This window comes from Erpetoichthys calabaricus, chromosome 6 (genome assembly GCF_900747795.2).
Source record: "Erpetoichthys calabaricus chromosome 6, fErpCal1.3, whole genome shotgun sequence".
NCBI lineage: Eukaryota > Metazoa > Chordata > Cladistia > Polypteriformes > Polypteridae > Erpetoichthys > Erpetoichthys calabaricus.
The window spans coordinates 108,210,519-108,236,372 of record NC_041399.2 but is presented as its reverse complement, the minus strand read 5'-3'; the positions used below and the strand labels follow the sequence as shown (position 1 = coordinate 108,236,372).

The window sequence follows — 25,854 nt, the reverse complement described above, 5'->3', positions numbered from 1 at the left end:
TAAGGAATAATTTGAGACATAGTCCAGCCCTCTTCAATGTGAATAAAACACTAGCATATGCAACTGAATTTCATGACAGGCAACTAATGATTAGCCACTACGTAGTGAACATTAAGACTTTCATTTGCCGTATTTTTAAAAAAATGTGGTCACTCTGCTACATTATAGTGCTGCATTACACACTTGCCAACACATGTAACGATAGTATTTATGTGTTTACAAAAAATGGTTGAGAAGAAACTCAAGTCCTAATATGAGCAAAAAACTTTTTTCAGCCCTGCTTACAAAGGAAATCAACCGCAACTTAAAGGTGTGTTGCTCATTCGGAGTCAAAAGATAGCTGGATGGCTCTATGGCTGCTGGTAAATAGAGTGCAATGAACATGTGCAGACTAAAATCCTTAGTAGTAACCTGGGGTGCCATGTATAAATGGTGTATACGCACAAAAATGTTGCGTATGCCCATTTCCACGCTCACGATATATAAAAACTAAATTTGGCGTAAAACCATGCACATTCTGATAGTAGCAGAATCCATTGCGTACGCACGTTTCCTGCCCAATTTTGCAAACTAGAGACACCCAGTGTCAAAGCAGTGCTACTGTTCCTGTGTGGTTTCCCTTTCTTTTTTAGATTCGCATCCCTGACTTATCAAATACACCGAAATGAACAACGTATCATTTATAAATTTAAGGCATCTGATTGTAATCATTCTTTAACAATATAATGGTGCAGGGAATGGCCAAAATATTTCAAATACCATAGCTGCTTTAGCGTTGTTATTCTTAGTGCACCACTTAGAGTATTTTAACTCGCTGTATCTGAGTGTGGAATCACAGCTGTACAGCAGCTGATCAGGAAGCTCTGTGGCGGATTGTGTTGCGAGAGCAGAGGATTCTCGGGATACAGCATCTATCCCTGGAGGATATTTATAGCACCTGCAGCCTCAGCCATGCGCATAGTCTGTTTGAACTTTTTCCATTTGGCAAATGCTTCAGAGGCTTTCCTGTAGGGACGTCACACTTCAAAAACAGTTTCATCCCAAGAGTTGTAAACACACTCAGTCAGTCCATCAAGTGTTCTTGATAGAACTTTTTGTACTTAAGTACAATTACCTCACTGTAAACTTGCATTATAGTTGTAATATTGCACAACCTGAGCCACTTTATGAACCATTTGCTCTATCTGCACATGTATATTGATCTTATGCTTTCATAATGTATATTTTTCATTGTTTTTAATCAGACTAGGGGGCTTTGCCCCCTGCTCGCTTCGCTTGCCAACCCCCGTATTTGGTTTTCCGGATACACACTTTTAAGATTGTTTTTCTTTGAATTGTTGCTATTTCATTAGTTTCACTTTTATTTCAGAACTTCTGTAAAAACAATATTTGTAATCCCAATATGCTGAATCTTTTTAATGAGGTCAGGATAAGTTTCTCTGTTTGGAATTTCAGCATAGACAAAACGATCTACATCATCAGCATTTAATAATTTTTTTTTTTTACAAAGTAAGTAGAGTTCTGCATTGGACTCCTGTCTGTAAAGTCGTGCTATTTTCCTCTCACAGTTCCAAAAGTACGGAGTTACCAAGGTGATACCCCAGCTTTTGTCTAGGTTTTTGTACAAGGTCTAGACAGAAATTTAGGTTTTTAAATAAGCAGACAGATAGATATATATATACATGAACAAAGTAACTAATAAATGCATGTGCGGTAAACTCCGTTTTTGAAATTCTCAAGATTCTTTATTTGTCATATGCATAGATAAACAGGACAACACGCAGTGAAATGCATCCTGATCCACTTATCAAAAACTGTGCAAAGTTAGAAGAATATCAGTTAGATTAACAAAAATAACAGTATAATAGAACATAATAAATAAGTAAAATTATGTGAATAAAGTAGAATTAAGTGTTAAGGTGCAATAGTGTAGTAATTATTGTGCAAAACCAAAGTTAGACGGGTGCATAGTTAAATGAGGCAGTTTGTTTGCGCTACTGCGATCTTCACTTTTTTTATATTTTCTAATTTTCCTACTTTCATATCCTTTAACTTTCTGTACATGTGTATAGCGCCAACGTTTTTTTTTTTTTTTTTGATGCTTTCTAATTTCCCTGGTTTCATAGTCTCTAACCTGCTCTGCATGTGTTTAGCGCCAACGTTTGTAAACATCTCTATGAAGTTCTACTTTGTCATTTTACTCACTGTCATTTAATTAAGAGCCGGATTGGACGTGCTTTTTTTTCAATTCCACTTGTTCCGGGCTGATAATTACTTTCCTTATTTTCTGAATTTGCACCTCGATTATTCTTTTTTGCCCTTTTTTCTGTCCAACACATTTGAGTCTCTTTTCTCAGCGCTTTTCTTTCTTCTTCGTTTAATCGTCGACGTTTCATTTCTACCCTATTCATTTCATTTCTACCGTATTGACCTTATACACTTTATATGCACTGAGAGCCCTGGAGCTGTGTGTGCTGCATGACCGCCTTTACACTACTGATTTGTTTTTTCTGATATTGCTTGTAAGTAGGGTGTGTCTTGCAAGACTCTCGTTCTATGTTCCCGTGAGACGCACTGTGGCAGGTCTCTTTCGTCGTATGTCGGATACATTTGTAAATTTATAAAAGTAGTGAGTTGCTCTTATATTGTTAATATTATACAATAAACACATACATTTGATTGCGTCTGTAACAGCCACTGTAAATGTATAGTACTTGTAAAAGTTACCTTTTTTTTTTTTTTCCCCACTTTTATTCTTTCAGTCACGATCACGATACATACTACCGCCCCCTCTCCCAGGGATCTGATGCTGTTACTTTTTATCTGAAACTGGGAATAACTGTAGATGTGAGTGGTGTTTTGAGACAATCGAACTGGAAATTCTCTGATCTGGATGGATAAAAGCCGACACACAAACGCTGGCGAATCTGCCTTATTCATATCTCATTGTTGCTTGATTTTTTTTATTCAGTTTTATTGATTGCTCCTGCTTACGCTGAATTAGTATGTCCCTTATGGCCTGTGACACACTGACAAAAAAAACAGAGACATAGGTATATATGATATTTGGAGTTATTCATTTTATAACCTTATAGTACATTTGGGAAAACATTGTGGCATGGATGCAACATTATTCATATTATTCATATTCATTCGCGTACCTTCTTGCATTTGTAATCACTGACCACGTTTTTTTTTTTTTCCCCTGACCTTGCCCAGTCTGCACAGGACTCCAGGACATGCAGAGGAAAGAATGTACCTCTGCAGGGTGAGCCATGAATGCTCTTCTTTTCTCAGTGGACCCCGTACATGCCTTGCACAGTACATGTGCTTTGATCGCCGCCGGGTCTAGCTTGTTATAGCACAAGCAACCGGCCACCCTCGTGCTCCTGCTAGCACTGAATAAGCTCACGCCTTCTGGTATCCGTGTGTAGCACCGGGGGAAAAAAAAGAAAAGAGACAAATATATGTGACATTTTGAAGAAATCATTGTATGACCTGAATAGTACCAATCAGAAAACATCATCGCACTAATGCAATATTATTTGAAAACAAACAGATGGGTGTAAATTTGTTACTTGTAAAAGTTAGCTTTTTTCACTTTTATTTTCTCAGTCTCGTTCACGCTCTCCCTCCCCTCCTGATCTGACCCTGACTAACTAACTAACAGCGCCTGCATAAATTCTCAAGAGACGACGGCATCACAGCTCCAGAATGCTTGCGTTTCAGATGCATATGCTTCGTGGTGGTGCTGCCGTGAAAGAAAGCTCCCCTTGGCATAATCTGCATTCAACTTTTCTTTTTCGGTGAAGTGCTCCCACATTTTAGAAAGTTTCTGTCTCAATTTTTTTTCCATCTCCTTCCCCGTCCACTATCCGACTCGCCATTGCAACCACGTTTATTTTCCTCTACATTCTTCTTCTCCTCAGACGTTCTTTCTTCGTTGGTAGGACTGTGTGCAGTCTTAACAAATGATACTGCCCCCAGACATTCATGTATTACATTGCATTTACAAAAACCAATGTGGTTCTTTGTGACTGGAGCCTCTATTGAATGTTCTGTTTATGATGCGTCGACAATAAAAAAAATCCGTGTTGATGTTGCAGCCCTATGTAACAGTACTCTTCAAATATGAGTGCAGAGAAAACTTCGACAGATTTCTTGTGCTTCATTTATATGGTAACAGTTTACAGTGACCTACTGAATTAGCCTTGAACTCACTCAAATCGAGAAGCTCCATCAGATATCCATGGCCATATCAGATTCAGGTGTATGATGAGAATGCGCATTCAGTACACAAAATAGAATCGAAACAACATTCATAGATATAATTAAATACTTCAAACAATAATCTGTGATACTGATCTCAGAGCTTGAGCTTTTTTTTTTTTTTAAGAAAACTGAATTTAACAGAGGGTTTTAAACGTGGGAACAATTGAAGAGGAGGGAGCAGACAGGACTAAGAAAGATGGAGTGGTAAGAGAGTGAGATCGAGTAAAATATATAATGTTTAAAGGTAGTCACTAATGTTTGACAAGGACAGTTAGGCACAAAGTTTACAAAAAGGAAAGATTAAATAAAGAAGCATGACATAAAAAGATGGGTTATTAGAAGTTGGTACTAAGTATGCATGTATTATGAGAATTTCAAGCATAGGTTTTAAATTATACAGTTTACTACACAAACTTTTCTTTTAACACATTTAAATATTCTGATTAGCAAATTTTAATTGGAGATCTGTAGTTTAAGTTTTGCCATGAAATGGCAGGGATTGTTCCTGCTCTTCACTATAGTAGTCTTCAGTTACAATTTGTGCCATCATTTGAATTTAATATTGATAATTTGTTTGAATTAAATACATTTATGCACCAGTTTACTGCAGACCAAGTTGAGGCTATTCATACTTGCAGCCAATGTTTTCTCTAATATTTATTTATTTATTTTTTGTTGACTGGGTGTAAATAATAGATGATCTGGTACTTTTACAACCAATTTCTTCTATCACACTACATGAGGTTTCCCTTGTTAAGTATCAATCGATTGTCGCAAAGTACCAACAAATGGATGAAGAGTTTTCCCTGTGGAGTTTCAGGAGGATAGCTATGCAACACTTCAAAACTGCTGTGCGGAAATGGGAGAGGGTGGTATGATAACATGCTAAGTGGCAATTCAGAAGTGCTTTTCAAAACTCTGAAAAAAGCCACCGAGACTCGAATATTGATTTGTGCTACTCCATATTGGCAGTTAAAGTATGTGTTCCAAATGTCCCACACCAGACCCCCAGAGCCTCAATTGCAATGACCTGAACAATTTGTGGCAGTTATATGGCCAATTTGACATATGGCCACATGGCGGGTTCCAAATGGAGCTGTTAGTCAGTGCATGACTGTATAGCAATAACATAATTAGAAATAGATTGAAATTTTGAGTATTTTCACTCGCTAGTGCCTTGTATTTATAAAAAAGAAAAAAAAGAAATAGGATGATATTGGCTAACCCACCACATAGTTAACACTAGAATTATCAAAGCCTACGAAAAAACACGTAAACTCGGCCCACCTTAAATCCATTCGCTCCTCTCCATCAGCATCTTTTGTTTTGTAAATTTGTATTTGTAAAAGCAGCAAGCAGACTGCTATCCAATCCCTGACCGCTGCAGGAAGGGCAAAAAGCTTTCCCAGCTCAAGCCTTGTTTATCTGGGATTGAAGTACCAGGAGCTGTATAGGGCAAATAATATATTGTTATTTGTAACACATGCATTTCATGTGTGTTCTGTGTCTACAAAGATCTATTTAAGTGTAGGATGACAGGAAATGCAAGAAATGTTGAACACATACCTAAAAGACAAACTATAAAAACTTCAAATGTTATTTACTTTGATTTATTTACGTATCCTCCTTCAGCGTAAAGTCACAAGTAGACTGCAGAGCTTCCTCTGTTTGATCGACACGGGCATGCTCACAAAGTACGTGTGTACTGAAGTGACTTTAGCTGCAGGTGGAAGCTCCTGTTACATCCTACACAACTGTGTTTGATCTTATTCAGGAAAAGATCTCAGTTGCCCCACGGGAGAAAGACTTTCCGAGACTAAAGTCATAAAGCTTATGAAACCATTTTTGGACAAAGGCTGAACAGAAACAACAGTTGCGTGGAGTGTCCACCTACAACTCAAGTCACTTCAGTACACATGTACTTTGTCAGCATGCCCATGTCGATCAAACAGAGAAAGCTCTGTAGTCTACTTTATGCTGTAGGAAGTAAATAACATTCAATCTGGCTTTTATATACTGTATATACTCACGTATAAGTTGGGTCTTGAAACCTGAAAAATCGATCATAAAATCAGACCCCGACTTATACGCCCGTTCAAAAATGTGACATTTAATTTTTTTTTCTTCATCTTCTTGCCTCCTCCAGTCTTTCATCAGTTTCTTAGACACATCGAATTTTGTTGCAGCAGCGCAGTTACCAATTTCTTTCACTACTTCAACGACGTTTAATTTAAAACCAGCTTCATATTTTCTTCTGATTGAATCCTGCATCGTTTATAAGTGATGCTGTTACGATAAAGGTATAGGAGGGTGTGAGGAGGGATACAAAAAACACAAATCAGTGCAAACGTTGCTTCAGAATAGTTTGGGTATTACCGTGTGGTCACGTAGGCACAATAGAGAGAGAGAGGGGGGTTATGAGCACGCGGTGATACAGCACATTGCCACACCCACATAGAACAAAAAGGCAGTGTGCTCAGTTGTTACTCTCTCAGGTGGGCATCAGCATATCATAATCCCTTGTACCAATAGCGTGAGTTTTCCACATTCGACTTGTACGACCGGCATTATAAGATACCATAAATTATACAGTAAAATCAAGTCCCGACTTATCCATGGGAGAACTTATCCACAAGTATATATGGTAAGTAACATATAAATGTTTTTATATAAAGACCATTATAAAATATAATAATAATAATATCACAAACTGGACTTTGCACGATACCTTGGTGAGCTCTGTAAGCCATGCTGTTTAGTTGAAGGACAGGTGTGGGGTAGACTGACTGGCAGGATGACGCCAGACCTCTTGCTGCATCCAAATGGTGAAATCTTTTGCCTTTATGCCTGGTGCAGCTGCGTTGATCTTATATATGAGTGGACGTTTCTTTCGGGGAGGGCTTCTGTTCTCTTTCTCCGATGAAGAACCCTAATCCTCATAAACCTCTTGATAAATTGTGTTCTTCTTTCTCCTCTGGAGTAGCCTCACAGGGGATACCTCACAGCAGATGTAATCATGTTAGCAAAATCCAGTTTTTTCCTTGGAGCTTAAGAGGACATACCTCAATGAGACTCAATGCAGAAAGGTAAACAGTCTTTAAGGTAGCATACTGACCCTGTAGTTCTACTAGGAGACCTCAGATAAAATATTACCTGGAGGTAGTGCTGGAAGGTACACCGGTTCATACCGAAAACCGTTTTTTATTTTTGTTATGATATGGATTTTTCTTATACCGCAACACTGGTTTAAAATACCTAAACAACGGTCAGAACGTTGCGCAGCGGGAAACTGTTTAAGGGGGACCTTTTTCACTGCTACACCACTAAACACATGCAACAGAGTACATGCATTAGTGAAGGTGTTGCGCAGGGGCTCTTTTTCACTGCTACACCGCTAAACACATGCAACGAAGTACATGCGGTAGTGGAGGTATTGCACGGTGAAAATGGACAGAGAACATTCCGAAACTGAAGCTATAGCAGACGATAAAGTTGAACATGATGACACAGAAGAACTTTTGCTGGAAAAAGAAGTCATATCTGCTGTCTGGAGATAGTTTGAATTTAAAAGGTTGGATGTGGACCATTATGTTCAAATGTGTGAATACTGTTTCTATACTACTGGATAATACTGCAAGCCAAGTTGTACTTGTTTTATTTTTTTCAATACTGTGTAATGTACCTGGGTACTATGTAATAGTGTGATGACATGTTGACTTTATTCTCAATATTTGTACTTTATTCTTGTTGTTTGTTGAGATTAAAGTCAACATGTTGACTTTATTCTCAATATTTGTACTTTATTCTTGTCGTTTGTTGAGATTAAAGTCGACATGTTGACTTTATTCTCGTAATTTGTTATTAAAGTAGAACATCGTAAACTAAACTTCATCTTAAAATAAATATTTAATTTACTAGATTGTCTCAAACCCCGTTATGTAGCACATTAAATGCTTTGTGTTAAGCGTTCCCAGAGCCATGTTAATCGCTACGTGCTTCTTAAACTGACTTCCTTTTGCACTAAGAGGAGGCGCAGGCAGCACACAGAATACATTAATTTCATGATATTCCTGCTCCCTGACCATTTAGAATACTAAGATAAATACTTGATATAATTTTCATGATGAAATGCATTACAGCATGTATTAATCATGTGGGGGCACGGTGGCGTGGAGGTTGCACTGCTGCCTCACAGCAAAGGGGTCCCGGGTGTTCCCTGCTTTGAATTTGCATGTTTTTCTGGTGAGTTTACTCGGCGTGCTTCAGTTTTCTTTCAAAGTCATGTAGGATGTGGGGTTTTATTATGCTATATTAACCCTGTTAGTGTTTGTATTGCTCATATTCACCCTGCGATGTGCTGTGTCCCTGTTCAGGATTTGCTCCTGCCTCGCACACAATGCTTGCTGGGATGGGTGCAACTCTAAATGGATGGCATAATTAAACGCATAATGAAGATTTTTTTAAAAGTTCTGAACACTCCGCGGTCTAAGTTTATAACTAGTTTTAATTTTACAAAGACGTTTATCGTGTGGTGATTGGTTATGTGGAGAAAGAAAAAGGAAAGGTAGGAACTGGGGGTTTGGTACGTCAGACAGAGACAGCACACATGCAATAAAGAAAGCCTGCTCAGATGAACATCCATTGAATTCTGTGTTCGTGTCAACACCAGATCACGAACCCAACATTTACACAATATTTAATTTAAACCTATGCAATACCCATTCATACATCCAGATTTTTGGAACCTCGTCACACCTGCCATAAAGTTATCTTCACTGAATGTACACCTGAGGACCCCTTACTGCAAAGAAGCAGCACTACCGTGCATGTTTAATACCTGCTTTAATTCTTTTAGGGCAGATGTCAACTTTTGTCGACAGGAGGGGTTGAGGGCGCATGTCGATTAAAAGTCGACATCCAATGATAGAGGGCAACAATCAGCTGTTAATAGCAACAAAACTCACTGTTACGTCACAGGCATTCCCTCTCTGCTTGGAGGAATGTTAGACTCATTGACTCTGCATCTAATCCTTGCGTGTGCATGAGTTATGAAATATAAACAAAGGCAAGATGTCATCGACATCTCACGAGGGGGCGAAGTGAGTGCAGAAAAGAAAATACTCAGCAGACGATGTTTTGTGCATTATTGCTGAATCGGACTCTGATTTTTTAGAATCGGATTTTATTGACAGTGATCAGGAGATCGAGCAAGAGAGTGAGGAGCCGGCATCAGTTGATCGGACACCAGGCGATGCTGCCCCACCTGATCGGCTGCCAGCTGAGCGCATTCGCACAGCCGACGCACCTACGGCAAGGTTTGTATGGGAGGTATACCCAGCCATTGATCCGTGGGAGCCAAACTTCACAAGACAGCATGGCTTGCTGTTGGTCATGACAGATTACCAGCCGCTGGACTACTTCAGGCTGCTCTCTCCTGATGCTGCTTTTCAGCTACTGTCAGACGAGACACACAGGTAGGCAGATACATTTTTTGAATTGTGGGCAGCGCTTGCACCGCATTCTCGTTTTCAAAGTGGAAACCCACAACAAAAGACGAGATGAAGGGCGTTGTGGTATTACAAATAGAGATGGGACTAGACTGGTAATATAACTTCAGGGAGCATTGGTCCAAACGTGCTATGTCTCCTGGTGGCTTTGGACAGGTTATGCCGCGTGATAGGTATGTACTGCTGCAAAGTTTTATTCACTTCTGTGATAACCAGAAGCAAATCCCAAGGGGTGAGCCAGGCTGTAACCCCATGTATAAAGTTCAGCCCCTGCTTGACATTGTGGAACCAACATATAAACAATTTTATCAGCCTGGCTGTGATTTGTCTGTGCATGAATCTATGATAAAATAAAAGGGACACCTTTTTTTCTTGCAATTTATGCCAGACAAGCCCACAAAGTATGGCATAAAAGATTTTGTACTGGCAGAAGCAAACACTGGTTTCTGCCTGAAAGTAATTACATATACAGGAAAGTATTTCTTTCAAAGAGAGAACTGTACCCTCACAAGTCAGGTTGTGCTGGAGCTGCTTCAGGGCTATGAACATTTGGGTCATCTTGTGTACATGGACAATTTTTATACATGCCCAGAATTGTTCATGGAGCTACAGAGCAGGGGAATTGGAGCTTGTGGGCACAGTGAGGGTGAACAGGAGACACAGGCCTTCACAGTTGAAGCCAGACAGACATAAGATGAAAAAAGGTGACAATACGGTTTTCATGCGGGCGGAAAACTTGGTGGCAGTGGCATGTCACAATGTCAAACGGGTGACTCGTCTGTATACAGTACACACATGAGAAAGTGCAGCAACAGACAATTGAAAAGGAGACACCAGTGCAACACGTATTATAAGCAGTTCAATGTGGCAATGCATGCAATTGGCTGCTTTGAACGATATCATACTTTGCAGGACTTTGCTGGGTAACATATATGTGATATGTATGTGAAATCATAGAGTATGTAGGCTCATACAACATGCATGACAGTAACATTTGTCAAAAGTAAATATTTATTGTTGATTTGATACAATTGCTTTGTGTTCTTTTTTTTAACAAAAGTTAGTTTTTGGAAAAACATTCAGCCCTGGGAGAAAAGAAACAAAAAAAAAAAAAAATAGCCCTAAAAGAGTTAATGCATTTCATCCTGAAAATGATATCAAGTATTTATCGTAGCATTCAAAATTTTCAGAGAGCAGGAATATCATGAAGTGAATGTATTCTGTGCGGCGATCGCTGCCTGCGCTTCCTTTCAGAGCAAGAGGCAGTCAGTTTAAGAAGCGTGTAGCGATTAACACTTAACACAAAGCATTTAATATGCTCCATTAACTTATGATGCGGTTTAAGAAAATCTAGCAAATTAAACATTGATTTTAGGATGAAGTTTAGTTTACGACATTCTACTTTAATTACAAAATAAACTATGAGAATAATATGGAAATGTCGACTTTAATCTTGACATGTAGTTTTTTTTTTTCTTCTCTGTGTCCGTATTTTTTTTTCTTCACTGTGGCCCTAATGCGATTCCGTAGGGCTATACCACAAATAGCATTAATAATGCAAGTTGCAGTTTTATTATGTATGTACCAGTAACGGCATACTGCACGATAACGTGCAGAGAATACACTTGACTTGAGCATTCCTAGTTTTCATCCTCTTCGTCTCTGTTTAGCATTCGTTTGCTTAGAGGTTGATTTGCTTGCTGCTTCCTGAGCAGCTCTTCTTTTCTCCACCCTAGTGGCCCGCTTCTTCTCTTCTCTTGTCGGCATCTTTTCACATTAAAACTGATTGTTAGTTTTTGTGTTGCAGTTACTTAGTACGTTTTTCTTAATTTTTCACTTAAGCTGGCACTTAAGTGTTCAGTCTGCCTCAAGAATGATTTAAGATATGAAGATGTAGAGAAAGTGACTGCGAAGGTGGTAGGGATGAGAACGGCGCCCATACACATGTGCCTTACGGCCATCTTGCTGCCCGCTGCCAAGAGTTGATTATACAATAAAATAAAATAAAAATAAAAGGAGTAATAAAAATCATCACCCCGAAAGCGGATAGTAGACATCACGTAGTACATGTATACCAAATTTCAGGTCAATAGGTGAAACGGTTTGTGAGCTACAGGTGATTTAAAATCCTGGACAGACAAACGAACAGCCACGGTAGCGTATTATATATAAAGATATAGCTTAGCTTGAAGCAAGGTCCATATTAATGCAATTTGCCTTAATGATGATTCAGTTGGTAAAGGTGTCATCACCAAGTTGCGCTTGTTTTATTTTTATTTGGTGAATAATGTGTAATGCACCTGGGCTTGAAGTCTTGAAGTAATAATATTATTACTGGAAGTTGCACTTTTATTTTATTGTTATTATTTATTAGTTTAAATATTATGCAGTTTAATGATGGTAAAGTTGTTTAAAAAGTCACTTTAACGTGTCAGTGGAGAGAGATTGTTAACATTAACAGAAAGTGTAGTTGGTTTATAAAAAATATTTACTATTGCTTTTCTAACACATGTTCAGTGCAATACAACTTTTGACAAGCACCACTGGATATTTTACTAAGTCTAAATGCCTCTTTGGATAGTTGAAAATAAGTTGTCAAAATTTTAGTTTAAGTAGTTTGCAAAATTTGTTCAATAAAAAGGTTCTATATTTTGACTGCAACTGTCAAGCAGTGTGATTCCTTCTCTTCATTAGTGCCACCCCCTTGAAAACTATCACTTTATGGGGCCATGCAAACCTGTGTTAATAATTGTGTGCACATTAAAATGTTTTTTTTTTTTGTACAATGTACAATTCTCGTGACAGTGGAATAGGTTATTCTTAGCCAGTCTACCATAGTAATTGCAGTGGAAAATGTGGTTAACATCCACTCATGCATGGGAATAAAATACAGTTGAATACCGTGAGACCGGTATAATTTTGAAAAATACCATGATATAGAATTTTGGTCATACTGCCCAGCACTACCTGGAGGGGCATAATTGGGTGGGAATGGCTTGTCTAATATCAATTGGAGTGCTTCAGTGTCTTTGAACTGATTATGGATGGTCTATAACAAACAACATATTCACTGACAAAAGTTGCTTGTAGGTGTACATGGTGCCACAGTGCCCTTGGCCAGTAATCAGTGTTTGGCTTTGTGGGTGTCAGATTTGAGGCTACATGTTTAGTACTATTATCACAACTCTGGCCTCCATTCATAGTGGGGGAAAAATGGAGTAATGTGAATTTATGTTTGCATCAAAGTCTGGTTTGAGTTCAGTATTAAAATACTTGTATTCCTTAATAAATAAGACAAATGTTATAATTAAGATATTTCCTAACTAAAGTAATGTGTTTTTTTAAATCTAAAATAGTTTGATTCTGCATTTGAGCAAGAAAGATCACCTGCTATCTAATGATGTATTTACATTTTAGTCCAGTCTTCTTTTGTATTCCTAACTCAAGAATATCATTTTTATTTCCTTTTTAAAAAATGCTATTTTTTGTGGTTGTGTTTTAAGTCATTTTCTGCTTTCCCTTCAAAGACCCCTTTGCTGATGCAACTAAGGGTGACGACTTACTCCCGGCAGGGACTGAAGATTACATTCACATAAGAATTCAACAGCGAAACGGACGAAAGACGCTTACTACAGTCCAAGGGATTGCAGATGACTATGACAAAAAGAAACTTGTAAAAGCATTTAAAAAGGTACCTAAAGGAGTGTGCCAATATCATACTTTATCATCATATTTATCAATATTTGCTTTTTATAGCTTTACTTCTACATGTTTTTCTTAATGAGTGAAAGTAAGAAATAACTAAATCAATCACAGTTCTGCAAATTATGTAATGACTGCAATATGGGCAGTATCTCATTTTGGTAGTTTTGATTCCCACCACCTTTTGCTTGAAGATGGCAAGTGCTCTTCATATCTAATTAATGTGTTCTTGGGGAAATTTTTGATATGGCTTATAAATTTTAAATATTGCATTTTTTCCTCTGTTTTGTGTAGGTGTAAAGTTTTCCATCCATCCATCCATTATCCAACCCGCTATATCCTAACACAGGGTCACGGGGGTCTGCTGGAGCCAATCCCAGCCAACACAGGGTGCAAGGCAGGAACAAACCCCAGGCAGGGCGCCAGCCCACCGCAGGGCACACACACACACCCACCCACACACCAAGCACAAAGTAGGGACAATTTAGGATGGCCAATGCACCTAACCTGCATGTCTTTGGAATGTGGGAGTAAACTGGAGAACCCGGAGGAAACCCGTGAACATGCAAACTCCACGTAGGGAGGACCCAGGCAGCAAACCCATGTCTCCTTATTGTGAGGCAGCAGCTCAACCACTGCGCTACCGTGCCGCCCCCGGTGTAAAGTATTTCCATTTTCAATTGTATATTATTGATTAAATTCATTTGTATAATAAACATTGTATGTGTTTAAGGAATCTCAAAGTGCTTCTCCAAAAATACAATAAACCAAGCATATTAAATAAAATTTAGAATGAGAAATTAAAACTAGCAGGTGTTATGACAAAATCAATTCTACCTAGTCAAACATCCCAGTAAACAGTTTTTGCTACTGCTTCTAGTCAAGAGTAAAACTTTACAAATACTAGTTCTCTTCATAACTCTGTAAATGTTAGTTTGGTGGCTCCCCTTTAGTGACGAGGGAGACTGACTCCCCACTTTCCCTATTATTTTGTCAAAGTTAGTGTATATTTAACAATAACCTATGCATAGGGCATTGAGGCATTAGTAGCCATTTGACTCAGTAATTTACTTAATGCTTTGGCATTCATGAGCAGTTTTATTGAACTGCTTCTTATTTGGGTGTGTGTGCGCAACCACAGTGGTTATTACATAGAAACTGTAACATACCTTTTAAAATCCCTTGATTACTGATTACAAAAAAAAATAGCACAAGAGGTTTAAAAAAATATGTAGATTTTTAGTAATCAGTTTATTTACAGGCAGTATATCAATTAATCATTGTTGTTATTGTTTACATCCCTCCTCGGGTGGACGTGGAGATAGCGAGTGACATCATCCATTCTGCTGTTGCTAAGTTACAAATGCAGCACCCTGAGGCGCTTGTGTTAATTGCTGGAGATTTTAACCATTGGACGCTGCACAAAACATTACCTGCCTTCTCCCAGTATGTGGACTGTAACACCCGGGGAAATAAGACTATTGACTTACTGTATGCAAATGTTAAAGATGCATACAGTGCCACCCTGCTGCCTGCGCTTGGGAAAGCAGATCATAATCTGGTTCTGCTTCAGCTTCACTACAAACCAAGAGTGAGGGAGCTACCTACAACCACATGCTTATTCAGGAAGTGGTCCCCTGAGGCAGAGCAGGCTGTGAGAGACTATTTTGGAACTATAGACTGGGATATCCTGCGGGATCACATAGTGAGAACATTGAGGAGGAACCTCATCAAGGACTTTGTTTAATGGTGCGACTCAAACCACCTACACCTGGACACCAGCAAAACTAAGGAGCTGGTAGTGGATTTTAGGAGGCCCAGGCCCCTCATGGACCCCGTGATCGTCAGAGGTGCAGACCTATAAATACCTGGGAGTGCAGCTGGATGATAAATTGGACTGAACTGCCAATACTGATTCTCTGTGCAAGAGAGGACAGAGCCGGCTATACTTCCTTAGAAGACTGGCGTCCTTCAACATCTGCAGTAAGATGCTGTTGTGGCGAGCGCCCTCTTCTACGCGGTGGTGTGCTGGGGAGGCAGCATTAAGAAGAAGGACGCCACACGACTGGACAAACTGGTGAGGAAAGCACGCTCTATTGTAGGCATGGAGCTGGACAGTTTGACATCTGTGGCGGAGCGACGAGCGCTCAGCAGGCTCCTGTCAATTATGGAGAATCCACTATATCCACTAAACAGTGTCATCTCCAGACAGAGGAGCAGCTTCAGCGACAGACTGCTGTCACTGTCCTGCTCCACTGACAGACTGAGGAGATCGTTTCTCCCCCAAAATATGCGACTCTTCAATTCCACCCGGGGTTTGGGGGGGTAAACGTTAACATTATTCAAAGTTATTGTCTGTTTTTACCTGCATTTTTATTACTGTTTAATATTGTTTTTTTCTATCAGTATGCTGCTGCTGGAGTATGTGAATTTCCCCTTGGGATTAATAGAATATCTATCTATCTATCCATCCATCTATCCATCCATCCACTAAAATTAGTATTGTTTGTCCCCATTCAGGATCTTACAAAAAAGACTGGCCAATTGCATTAGTATTGCAGGCCTGTAGTGTTAGAGAAGTCATTTGATTATTTACCAAGAAACATCTTGTGCAGTTGATTTGTATTTCTGGTATTTAACACTAGAATTACCAGAGCCTACGAAAAAACTCGTATATCCGGCCCACCTTAAATCGCTTCTTAAATCCGTTCACACCTCTCCGCCAGCATCCTTTGTCCTCTAAATGTGCTGATAAAAGACAAGCTGCCAGCAGCCGGCTATTCCATCCCCCCACCGACTTAGAACGTGAGCGAAGTTTTCCCAGCTCACGCCTTGATTGATTATGTGGGAGTGAAGTGGAGTTTTACAGTGGAAATAAGAGATCATTATTCTAAAGTAATCTGTGTAAACACATTGTTAAAACAGAAACTTTTTCATATTTTAGTAATAAATGTTACAAAATGTAGTAGGCATAAACTATAGAATATATAAAGCCCGAGTTCCAAAGATCAAATAAACACTTTCACAAAAGCTTCAAGAATGATTCAACAGCTTCTGTGGCGTAGCGCGTTAAGATTTGCCTCTTAGCGCAGAGCAGCTTTTCCTTGCCTCACAGACCTGAGTTCGATTCCCCGCTGGGGATGAAGTGTTGCTTTTTTTTTCTTTTCTTTTAAACCTCAAACGGACATAAAGTTTATACATTGGTATGCACTGTCAGTTACTGAGATCGTTATATTTTCATGTGGGATGCTCCTTTTCAAATATTTTTTTAACAATTGAGACTGCAATTAACAGGAACAACTGTCCTTATAACTTATTTTTAAGATCCATAACACACAGACAGACAGAGCACTGCGTAATAGAGAGACAGACAGGCAGAGAAGTCACTAGATATATAAATAAACAGGGAAGCCACGTGTACTGAAAGAAAAAAAGAACAACATGTGCGTTGTCCCAGCTGCACTGAATAAGCGCAGGCGCTCTAACATCACCCCTCCCCTGATCTTACTTAGAGAGTCAGGGACAACGCACATGTTGTTCTTTTTTTCTTGGTAAAAAAAAAAAAAAAAAAAATTATTGATGAATTACAGCATTGTAAACATTGTCACCTTCTATATACTCCCCCTCCCGATCTCTACACGATCCATATGTATCTTCCATTGATTAAAACAGTACTCGAAGTCTTCTTGCTTGAGGCGCTTTAACAGGCTTGCTGTTTTTGTCTTCACTTCATCCATTGAAGAAAAATGTGTTCACTTCATGTCACTTTTGATTTTCAGGAATAAGTAAAAATCACAAGGAGCTAAATCGGGCAAATAGGGAGAATGATCGAGGACCGGAATGTTTTTGTCAGTCAAAAACTGCTTTGCGGAAAAAGAGAAAATTCGCAAGAAATTTGATGTTTTTTTTTTTTCTTCACCCAACATTATTGCAGCAACTCTTATAGTGATTGTTGCGCAAATAATGACTGGGATATTCACAGGATATACCTAGCCGGTCGGCAGTTTGAGAAGGAGTGTAGGAGGGGATATAGTTGTATGATTCACTTCTAGCCAACCTCCAGAGGGTTTTCCAGGAAAGCTCACCTCATATTACGTATATAGATTCTTTGTGCACTGGCCTGCATTGGTTTTGTGCATTATGAAGTAATCTGTTACTGGCAAAAAACACAACCTTTGTGAAATAATTTGAAAGCACTTCCTGTTTCATACCGTAATAGTAAATATTTTGGCTTGTGCTTTGCTTATTCAGAAAAACTGAGTGTAAAACTATAATCCCTAACACCCTGCCCGGCCCCGCAGTTGTCAGTAACCCACAAGTTGATAGGGTATATTTTAGATGAAGCCTGTATGCCTAAGGACCTTTTATCCTTAGTTTTTTTACTTGCCCCCTGTCAAATCCCTACAAATTAGGGATTTGTCAGAACTTTAAAAAGAGATTAATGAACACCTAATTGTACAAAGTTTGTGTTTAACAGAGCTTCGGAAGTTAGTAAAAGAGTGTCTTACTGCATTATTCAGCTAAACTCGCAACACAGAGACTCTGATTAGATAAACAGTTTCTTAAATAATAACACATCCTAACAGCTATATTCATAGTTACTTATTTCCTGTTACAACATAAGTACCATTGGAGCTTTTTTGAAGAAATTTCATATTACAATGGTTTTGTACAGTCATATGAAAAAGTTTGGGAACCCCTCTTAATTCTTTGGATTTTTGTTTATCATTAGCTGAGCTTTCAGAGTAGCAACTGCCTTTTAAAATATGCCTTATGGAAACAGTATTATTTCAGCAGTGACATTAAATTTATTGGATTAACTTAAAATATGCAATATGCATCATAACAAAATTAGACAGGTGCATAAATTTGGGAGCCCCAACAGAGATATTACATCAATTAGTTGAGCCTCCTTTTGCAAATATAACAGCCTCTAGACGTCTCCTATAGCCTTTGATGAGTGTCTGGATTCTGGATGGAGGAATTTTTGACCATTCTTCCATACAAAATCTCTCTAGTTCAGTTAAATTTGATGGCTGCCGAGCATGGACAGCCTGCTTCAAATCATCCCACAGGTTTTCGATGATATTCAAGTCAGGGGACTGTGACGGCCATTCCAGAATATTGTACTTCTCCTATTTCATGAATGCCTTTGTAGATTTCGAACTGTGTTTTGGGTCATTGTCTTGTTGGAATATCCAACCCCTGTGTAACTTCAACTTTGTGACTGATGCTTGAACATTATCCTGAAGAATTTGTTGATATTGGGTTGAATTCATCTGACCCTCGACTTTAACAAGGGCCCCAGTCCCTGAACTAGCCCCACAGCATGATGGAACCTCCACCAAATTTGACATTAGGTAGCAGGTGTTTTTCTTGGAATGCGGTGTTCTTCTTCCGCCATGCATAATGCTTTTTCTTATGATCAAACAAGTAAGCCTGCGATTCGCTAGTGAATCGGAAATCCAAGAATGGCAATCAGTTTCTGTTCCGTCCGATATCTGGATGAATGACATATCATGGAGGGTGGGTGCATCTGAGGAAATGTCATTTAATTACATAAGCATATCTGTACTAAAGCGGTTTCGTTTTGTGGAGACATGATTCCGTTGCCTTTGCTGACACCGACTGCTGGCAGAGTGGAGCACAGCAAGTTTAGTATACAGGTTGTGGTGTTCGTATGCCAGCAACTGAGTCTGGGAAGCTGTTGGGTTAGAGTCTGTGACCGTTATGTGATCTATATTACTGGCACAGTGGATTAGAGCAAGTGTAGGTCACAGGTTGTGTTGTTTGGGCGCCATCTACTGACTCTGGGAAGCCGCTGCGTTTGACTCTGGGGCGGGCGCCACGGCACATTACGTTGTGTTATTTGGGCGCCACCTACTGACTCTGGGAAGCCGCCGCGTTTTGGAAGTCACCGCATTTGACTCTGGACTCTGGGGCGGGCGCCAAACTGAATGACCGTTATGTGATCTACATTACTGGCACAGTGGATTAGAGCAAGTCTAGTTTACAGGTTGTGTTGTTTGGGCGCCACCTACTGACTCTGGGAATCTGCCGCGTTTTGGGAAGCCGCTGCATTTGACTGTACAGGTTGTGTTGTTTGGACGCTCAGAGGTTGTGTTGTTCGGGCGCCACCTACTGACTCTGGAAAGCCGCTGCGTTTGACTCTGGACTCTGGGGTGGGCGCCAAGGCCGCAGTGCGCATGCACCTCGGTGCGTCCGCCGTGCATATATTAACTGTGGTTTAGTAAGATAGATAACTCCATTTTTGTCTCATCAGTCCAAAGCACTTTGTTCCAAAATTAATCTGGCTTGTCTAAATAAGCATTTGCATACAACAAGTGACTCTGTTTGTGGAGTGAGTGCAGAAAGGGCTTCTTTCTCATCACCTTGCCACACAGATGTTCTTTGTGCAAATTGTGCTGAATTGTAGAACGATTTACAGATGCACCATCTGTAGTAAGGTGTTCTTGCAGGTCTTTGGAGGTGATCTATGGGTTATCTGTAACTATTCTCACAATCCTGCGCATATGCCGCTCCTGTATTTTTCTTGGCCTGCCAGACCTGGGTTTAAGAGCAACTGTGCCTGTGGCCTTCCATTTCCTGGTTACATTCCTTACAGTTGAAACTGACAGTTTAAACCTCTAAGATAACTTTTTGTAGCCTTCCTCTAAACCATGATACTGAACAGTCTTTGTTTTCAGATCTTTTGAGAGTTGCTTTGAGGATCCCATGCTGTCACTCTTCAGAGGAGAGTCAAAGGGAAGCACAACTTGCAATTGACCACCTTAAATACCTTTTCTCATGATTGGACACTCCTTTCTATGAAGTTCAAGACTTAACAAGCTAATCCAACCAATGAGATGTTGCATGTAATCAGTATTGAGCAGTTACATGCATTCAAGTCCGCAAAATTACAAAGGTATCCAAATTTTTGCACAGCCAGTTTTTCACATTTGATTTAATTTTATACAACTAAATACTGCTTCACTAAAAATCTTTGTTCGGAAAACACCCCAGTACTCAGCTGTTCCTAGAAAATGAAAGATGTACTACTGTTATCTTTTTTATTGAAAGTAGTGTATATTATTATGCAGGCTGAGAGGGATTCCCAAACTTTTTCATATGACTGTATGTCTGTAATACTAGAGTGTTGTACGGTGTTAGCTATTATAGATGTGGTGAGAAGTTAACATTGCCTGAAGAAGGAAAGCTTGTATATGGTAATCTTTCAAGTTAGCCAATAATAGTTGTCAATTTGCTTAACTTCTCACCATATTACAACGGTCTAATTGCATGTTTTGAAGTACTATATTTTTAACTTGGAATGTTGATGTTTTACTTAAGTGGCAGTTTACTTAAAATACATATTTTATATTTGTGCCATTGTGTTGAATAAGGATACTTCTGCATAATATGATCTGTTCATATTGTAACTGTTTTATATGCAGAAATTTGCTTGTAATGGTACTGTGATTGAACACCCTGAATATGGTGAAGTTATTCAACTTCAAGGTGACCAAAGAAAGAACATTTGCCAGTTTCTACTTGAGGTAAGTCTTTGTTTATATGGTTGTTTCAACAAAAAAGAAAGAACAAAACTTTTATGAATGCTCTTCGTCTAGGCTCAGTGAATTCTTTTGCCAGCTTTGGGTACAGGATATAACTAGTTGGGGTGCCAGTCCATCATAAGAAACTGTCATCCACTTGTAGCCACATTTGGTTGCATTGGGCCAGTTTAGAATTGCCGTAACAATTTCTGTCGGTTATTTTTGTTCAACAGAATTATAGACGTGACTAATACCTTTACTCTAGGGAACTTAGATCAGGATTTTTTTTTCTCTCATGTAACATTGTTGTCAGTAATGGAAAGCTTAATTAAAGTTTTCAGTTTGATTTGACCCTGAACTGGATATGTGGTTTAGAAAATTGTTGACTGAATTTTGTCTTGCATTAGAGGTCTGCGCAGGACTTTTTTTTTTTTTTTTTTTTTTAACATGCTCACCTACTACTGCAGTATTCGATTCCGTGCCCGCCCACTCCCACATTTGGCCTCATTTGTCCCACTCCCACCTGCACCCAAATGGCTTTGTTCCACCCCCACCCACTGGAACACATCACTCTTTTTAAGGAAAAAAGTTATGTATGGTTGAAGCCTGTTTAACATGATTTTGGACAAGAAGGTTGCTAAACATTTCTCCTCTTTGGCCCAGCCATCATTTTCATTTTTTTGTGATGATTCTACTTCATCAGTATTTAATACAGATCTTCCGATGTGACTTGAATAATTTTTCAGCACGTCTACACCTTTTTCACAGAAAGGAACAAAAAAGAGCAGTGTATAAGCAACATGTATTGTTAAAGATTTGCAAGTTGGCAACTGCTTACTATTCTATATTGAAAAAAAGTACCATCTATGTTAATGCTATTTCACAAAAACGTGTTACAGACGTACGTAGGCAGCACCTACCTTTCATAAGTTACAAGTAAAAGTTTTGCTCAGAACATATGCTTTTTAATATAAGTACACAGCAACAACAACATTTATTTATATAGCACATTTTCATACAAAAAAGTAGCTCAAAGTGCTTTACATAATGAAGAAAAGAAAAATAAAAGACAAAGTAAGAAATTAAAATAAGATAACACTAGTTAACATAGAATAAGAGTAAGGTCCGATTGCCAGGGAGGACAGAAAAAACAAAAAAAAAAATTCCAGACGGCTGGAGAAAAAAATAAAATCTGCAGGGGTTCCAGGCCACAAGACTGCCCAGTCCCCTCTGGGCATTCTACCTAACAAAAATGAAATAGTCCTCTTTGTATTTAAGGTTCTCATGGATGGACTTGATGATGATGGTCATGCAGACTTCTGGCTTTTAATACATTAATGTTGGAACATCACGGTGCTTAGCGATGTTTTCGGAGAGGACCCGGGCGCCAAATCTATTCGGATGCAGGCCATCCCGCTTGAAGAAACGCGGCCTTTCCCAAAAGAGGTCCCAGTTGTCGATGAACCCAACGTCTTGTTTCTCACAGAAGCCTTTCAGCCAGTTGTTTAATCCTAGCAGACGACTGTAGTTTTCATTTGATCGTCTGACGAGAGGTAGTGGACCCGAAATGAAGATCTTTGCCGATGGGGTCCTCTCCTTTAACCAAAACAAAAAAAAAAAAAAAAAGTAACCAAACAAAATGTTCACTGTGAAAGTACGGGCATCTCCTCATGTGCTCGCAAGCTCTGTGAGGAAAGACTGCATCACTAACAGCTGACCAGTGAACTTCACTGCACTCCTTTAATCAGTGCAATTGTATAAAATCACAACTATTACAGATTATTACAAATCTCTTCTTGTTCCTGCACCTTTGCGATCCTCTTAAATGGAAGATATAGAAACTGAGCTTTGGGCTGAGAAATGTTGCTCCTTTGTAGAGTTGGTACTGAAAAGTTTATTCACAATTTCTTGAAAGAAGTCTTAATAGGTAGGTAGGTAGGTTAGAAGTATGCACTGATACAACGGGTTGCTGCACCCACCACATGACAAACCATCTCAAAATCCCAGATTAGAACCCAAGTGTGGCCATTCAACGGGTGACATTAAGGTACTCGTGCAAAATCCTCCTCAAAGACATTTTGCAAATGCCTAAGGGACAAGCATGTTTGAGCGCTGAACGTCTAGGATACTGCAAATTTCATGCCCTTACAGCTTGGATGTTTTCAGGCGTTCGTACAGTCAGAGAACAGCCTGGAGATTTTCTGCTCAATGTTTTACCCATCTGTCTAGCCACCCACTGAAAAATTGTTTTCCAATTTGGGATGTCACCGTTAGGAGGAATGCTGAAGTGCGTTCGGAAGATGCATTTTCTTGCATAGCATAGTGATTATGGATTCATTGTTTTTGAAGAATGTTTCGACAGCAAAATCATGATGCGCACCGAGACCAGGGTATGTTGCGACTGAAAACTACAAGGGATCACCTATCAAAGGATCCCTACCTCAACCCACGGCTGTCTGTACCTCATTCAATGACCTTGAGAAATGTGGTACTTCATTTTGGCTCACCCTGTAGAAGAGTCTGGCTTTTGAACTGGCCTTCCTGCAGTCCAGACCTTTCACCAGTTGAAAACATTTAGCATATCATGAAATTAAAATCAAGACAAAGAAGACCCAGGTTTGTTGAGCAGCCAGAGTCCTATTTCAGACAAGAATGGGACAACATTCCTCTCTGAAAAGCCCAGCAACTGGTCTTGTCTCCTCAGTTCCCAGACGATTACGGACTATTGTTAAAACGAAGTGATACTACACAGTGGTAAGCATGGCCCTGTTTCAACTTTTTTGAGATGTGTTGCTGCTATCAAATTCAAAATGAGCTCCTTTTCTTAAAATGGTACATTTCTAAATTTAAACTTTTGATATGTTTCCTATGTTCTATTTTAAATAAAATATGGGTTTGAGATTTGCAAAACATTGCATTCTGCTTTTATTTAAATTTTACCCAGTGTCCCAAATTTTTTGGAATTGGTGTTTTGTATAGATGACATTGGTTCAATGTGTTAAACATAATATACCTTCATATTTTAATAGTATTCATCTCACATCACAATATAACACTTTTGCATTAAAATATTTAATGCAGTATTTATGTTAACTGATATTATGCTAATTGGACATACTGAAGACCATTCTAGCGAAATACTGGCAAATAGCTGTAAAGGCTTTTATTTTGACCATTTCATATTTGTATTCTTCTGGCCTTATTTTGTACATTTGAAAAATACTTGGAAAAAGGTTATATGATTTTCTTTACAATGAAGAGCTGAATATGTTGCAGGAAACGTCTTATATAATTAAGCTAATTTTTCAACTGTTAATATATCTCCGTTATTGTTTATTAAACTTAGTAAATGTTTTTATCTATACACCAAAGGTGAATTTGTTCATTTTTAAATTCTTAATTCAAAGTAATTTTCTTTCTTTTTTTTAGGTTGGCATTGTCAAAGAGGAGCAACTGAAAGTTCATGGATTTTAAAACAATGAAGGAAGCTTTATGGATACTTCATACTCTAAGGACTGATCTGTTTGGTATATTCTGAACAAAAAGAAGTTTAGCAACACATCTTGTTGTTCAAAAGTAGTCTGGGAACACATGTAAATGTATTGTGATTGGATGATATTGAATTATTCAGTGAGGTAAGGGGTTAGTAGAGCAAGTTCAGGTACCAATCATGTGAAAATAGTACCTTTGTGTCTTAAGTGCTGAGTGTGCAGATGGTTAGCTGGTTAACAAGGATAATTATATTCACAGATTTGGAAACATTCTTATTGACCCAAAAACCATGTTTTACACCAGGGTTGAATTGGATTATAACTTGCATTACTGCTTTTAAGAAGAGGAGCAGGTAGGTAGACATATTTCCTTAACTATCAGGATTGCTTGTTTTCAGCAGTCCAAGAGGATGGATAATTCTGTACTAAGAACTTCATATGTTTTTTTCTTGGTGTCAGTACTGAACTCCTGTCTGAACTTGAATATTTTAAAATTCAATCATGGTGACTGTTAAGACCGAATGGTCACGTTGGAACATTGTTACATTTCATGTCACCTCACTGCATCTATATATACAAATTGCTATGGTAAGCAGATCTGAAACCTGATAAATGGAAAAGACAAATCCACAGAGATTTTTATGTAATTACTGGCAAACTTCACTTTTAATTAATGAAGCTAAATATGTGTCATTGGTTACATGCAGCAATAAGTTGCACATTTGAATTAAGCTGGTAGCAAATAAACAGGTGTTGCTAAACTTGCTTTTTTCACATTCTCTTAATTGAACCTTAATATTTGCAGTGATAGGACCTACTACTCATGTGAATTCATGATTTTGTTCCTAGTTGCATGATTACAAAAAATGTAATTTTTGATTATTTTCCCAGCCTTAACTAAGATGGTGACATAAGAAATATATTTTAGCACATTTCCAGTGGAAATGTTTTTAGTTAAGAGTGTTATTTTTCACCCAGTCTAACTTTTAATGTATTAATGTGTTCTATAAGCAACATTACCAATAAAAACAGGTGAGGATTCTGTGTTGCATTTTACTGTTATGTTGCAGACAGATTTGTTTTATGAATTTGCTCATACCTTCACTTGAATCTGAAAGATGTTTCTTTTCTGAATTGCAATCCGTACTACTTTTTTCTTCTTCGTAATTATGAATATATTTAATATGCATGTTTCAATTAATTGCTTATTAATTATAAAATTGCTATACCGGTACATTTCTAGTCATGCATAAAACCTTTTTCAATTCCTATAAAATTTAGTCAGCAGTCAAAGTACTTGCCACATTAAATGTCTTCGACCTAGGAGCG

The 25,854-nt window shown here is 38.6% G+C and overlaps 1 protein-coding gene across 3 annotated transcripts in view; it reads left to right on the top strand.

The window, feature by feature from the left end:
* The window catches only part of eif1b (eukaryotic translation initiation factor 1B), a 45,727-nt gene extending 20,160 nt beyond the window's left edge, over positions 1-25,567 (top strand). For all 3 annotated transcript variants that reach the window (XM_028803841.2, XM_028803843.2, XM_028803840.2), the window contains 3 exons: positions 13,307-13,470; positions 20,936-21,037; positions 24,464-25,567. In XM_028803841.2, the coding sequence (XP_028659674.1) occupies positions 13,307-13,470; positions 20,936-21,037; positions 24,464-24,508 (311 nt within the window). In that variant the 3' untranslated portion in view covers positions 24,509-25,567. The remainder of the gene's footprint in view (positions 1-13,306; positions 13,471-20,935; positions 21,038-24,463) is intronic.
* The last annotated feature ends 287 nt before the right edge of the window (positions 25,568-25,854 follow it).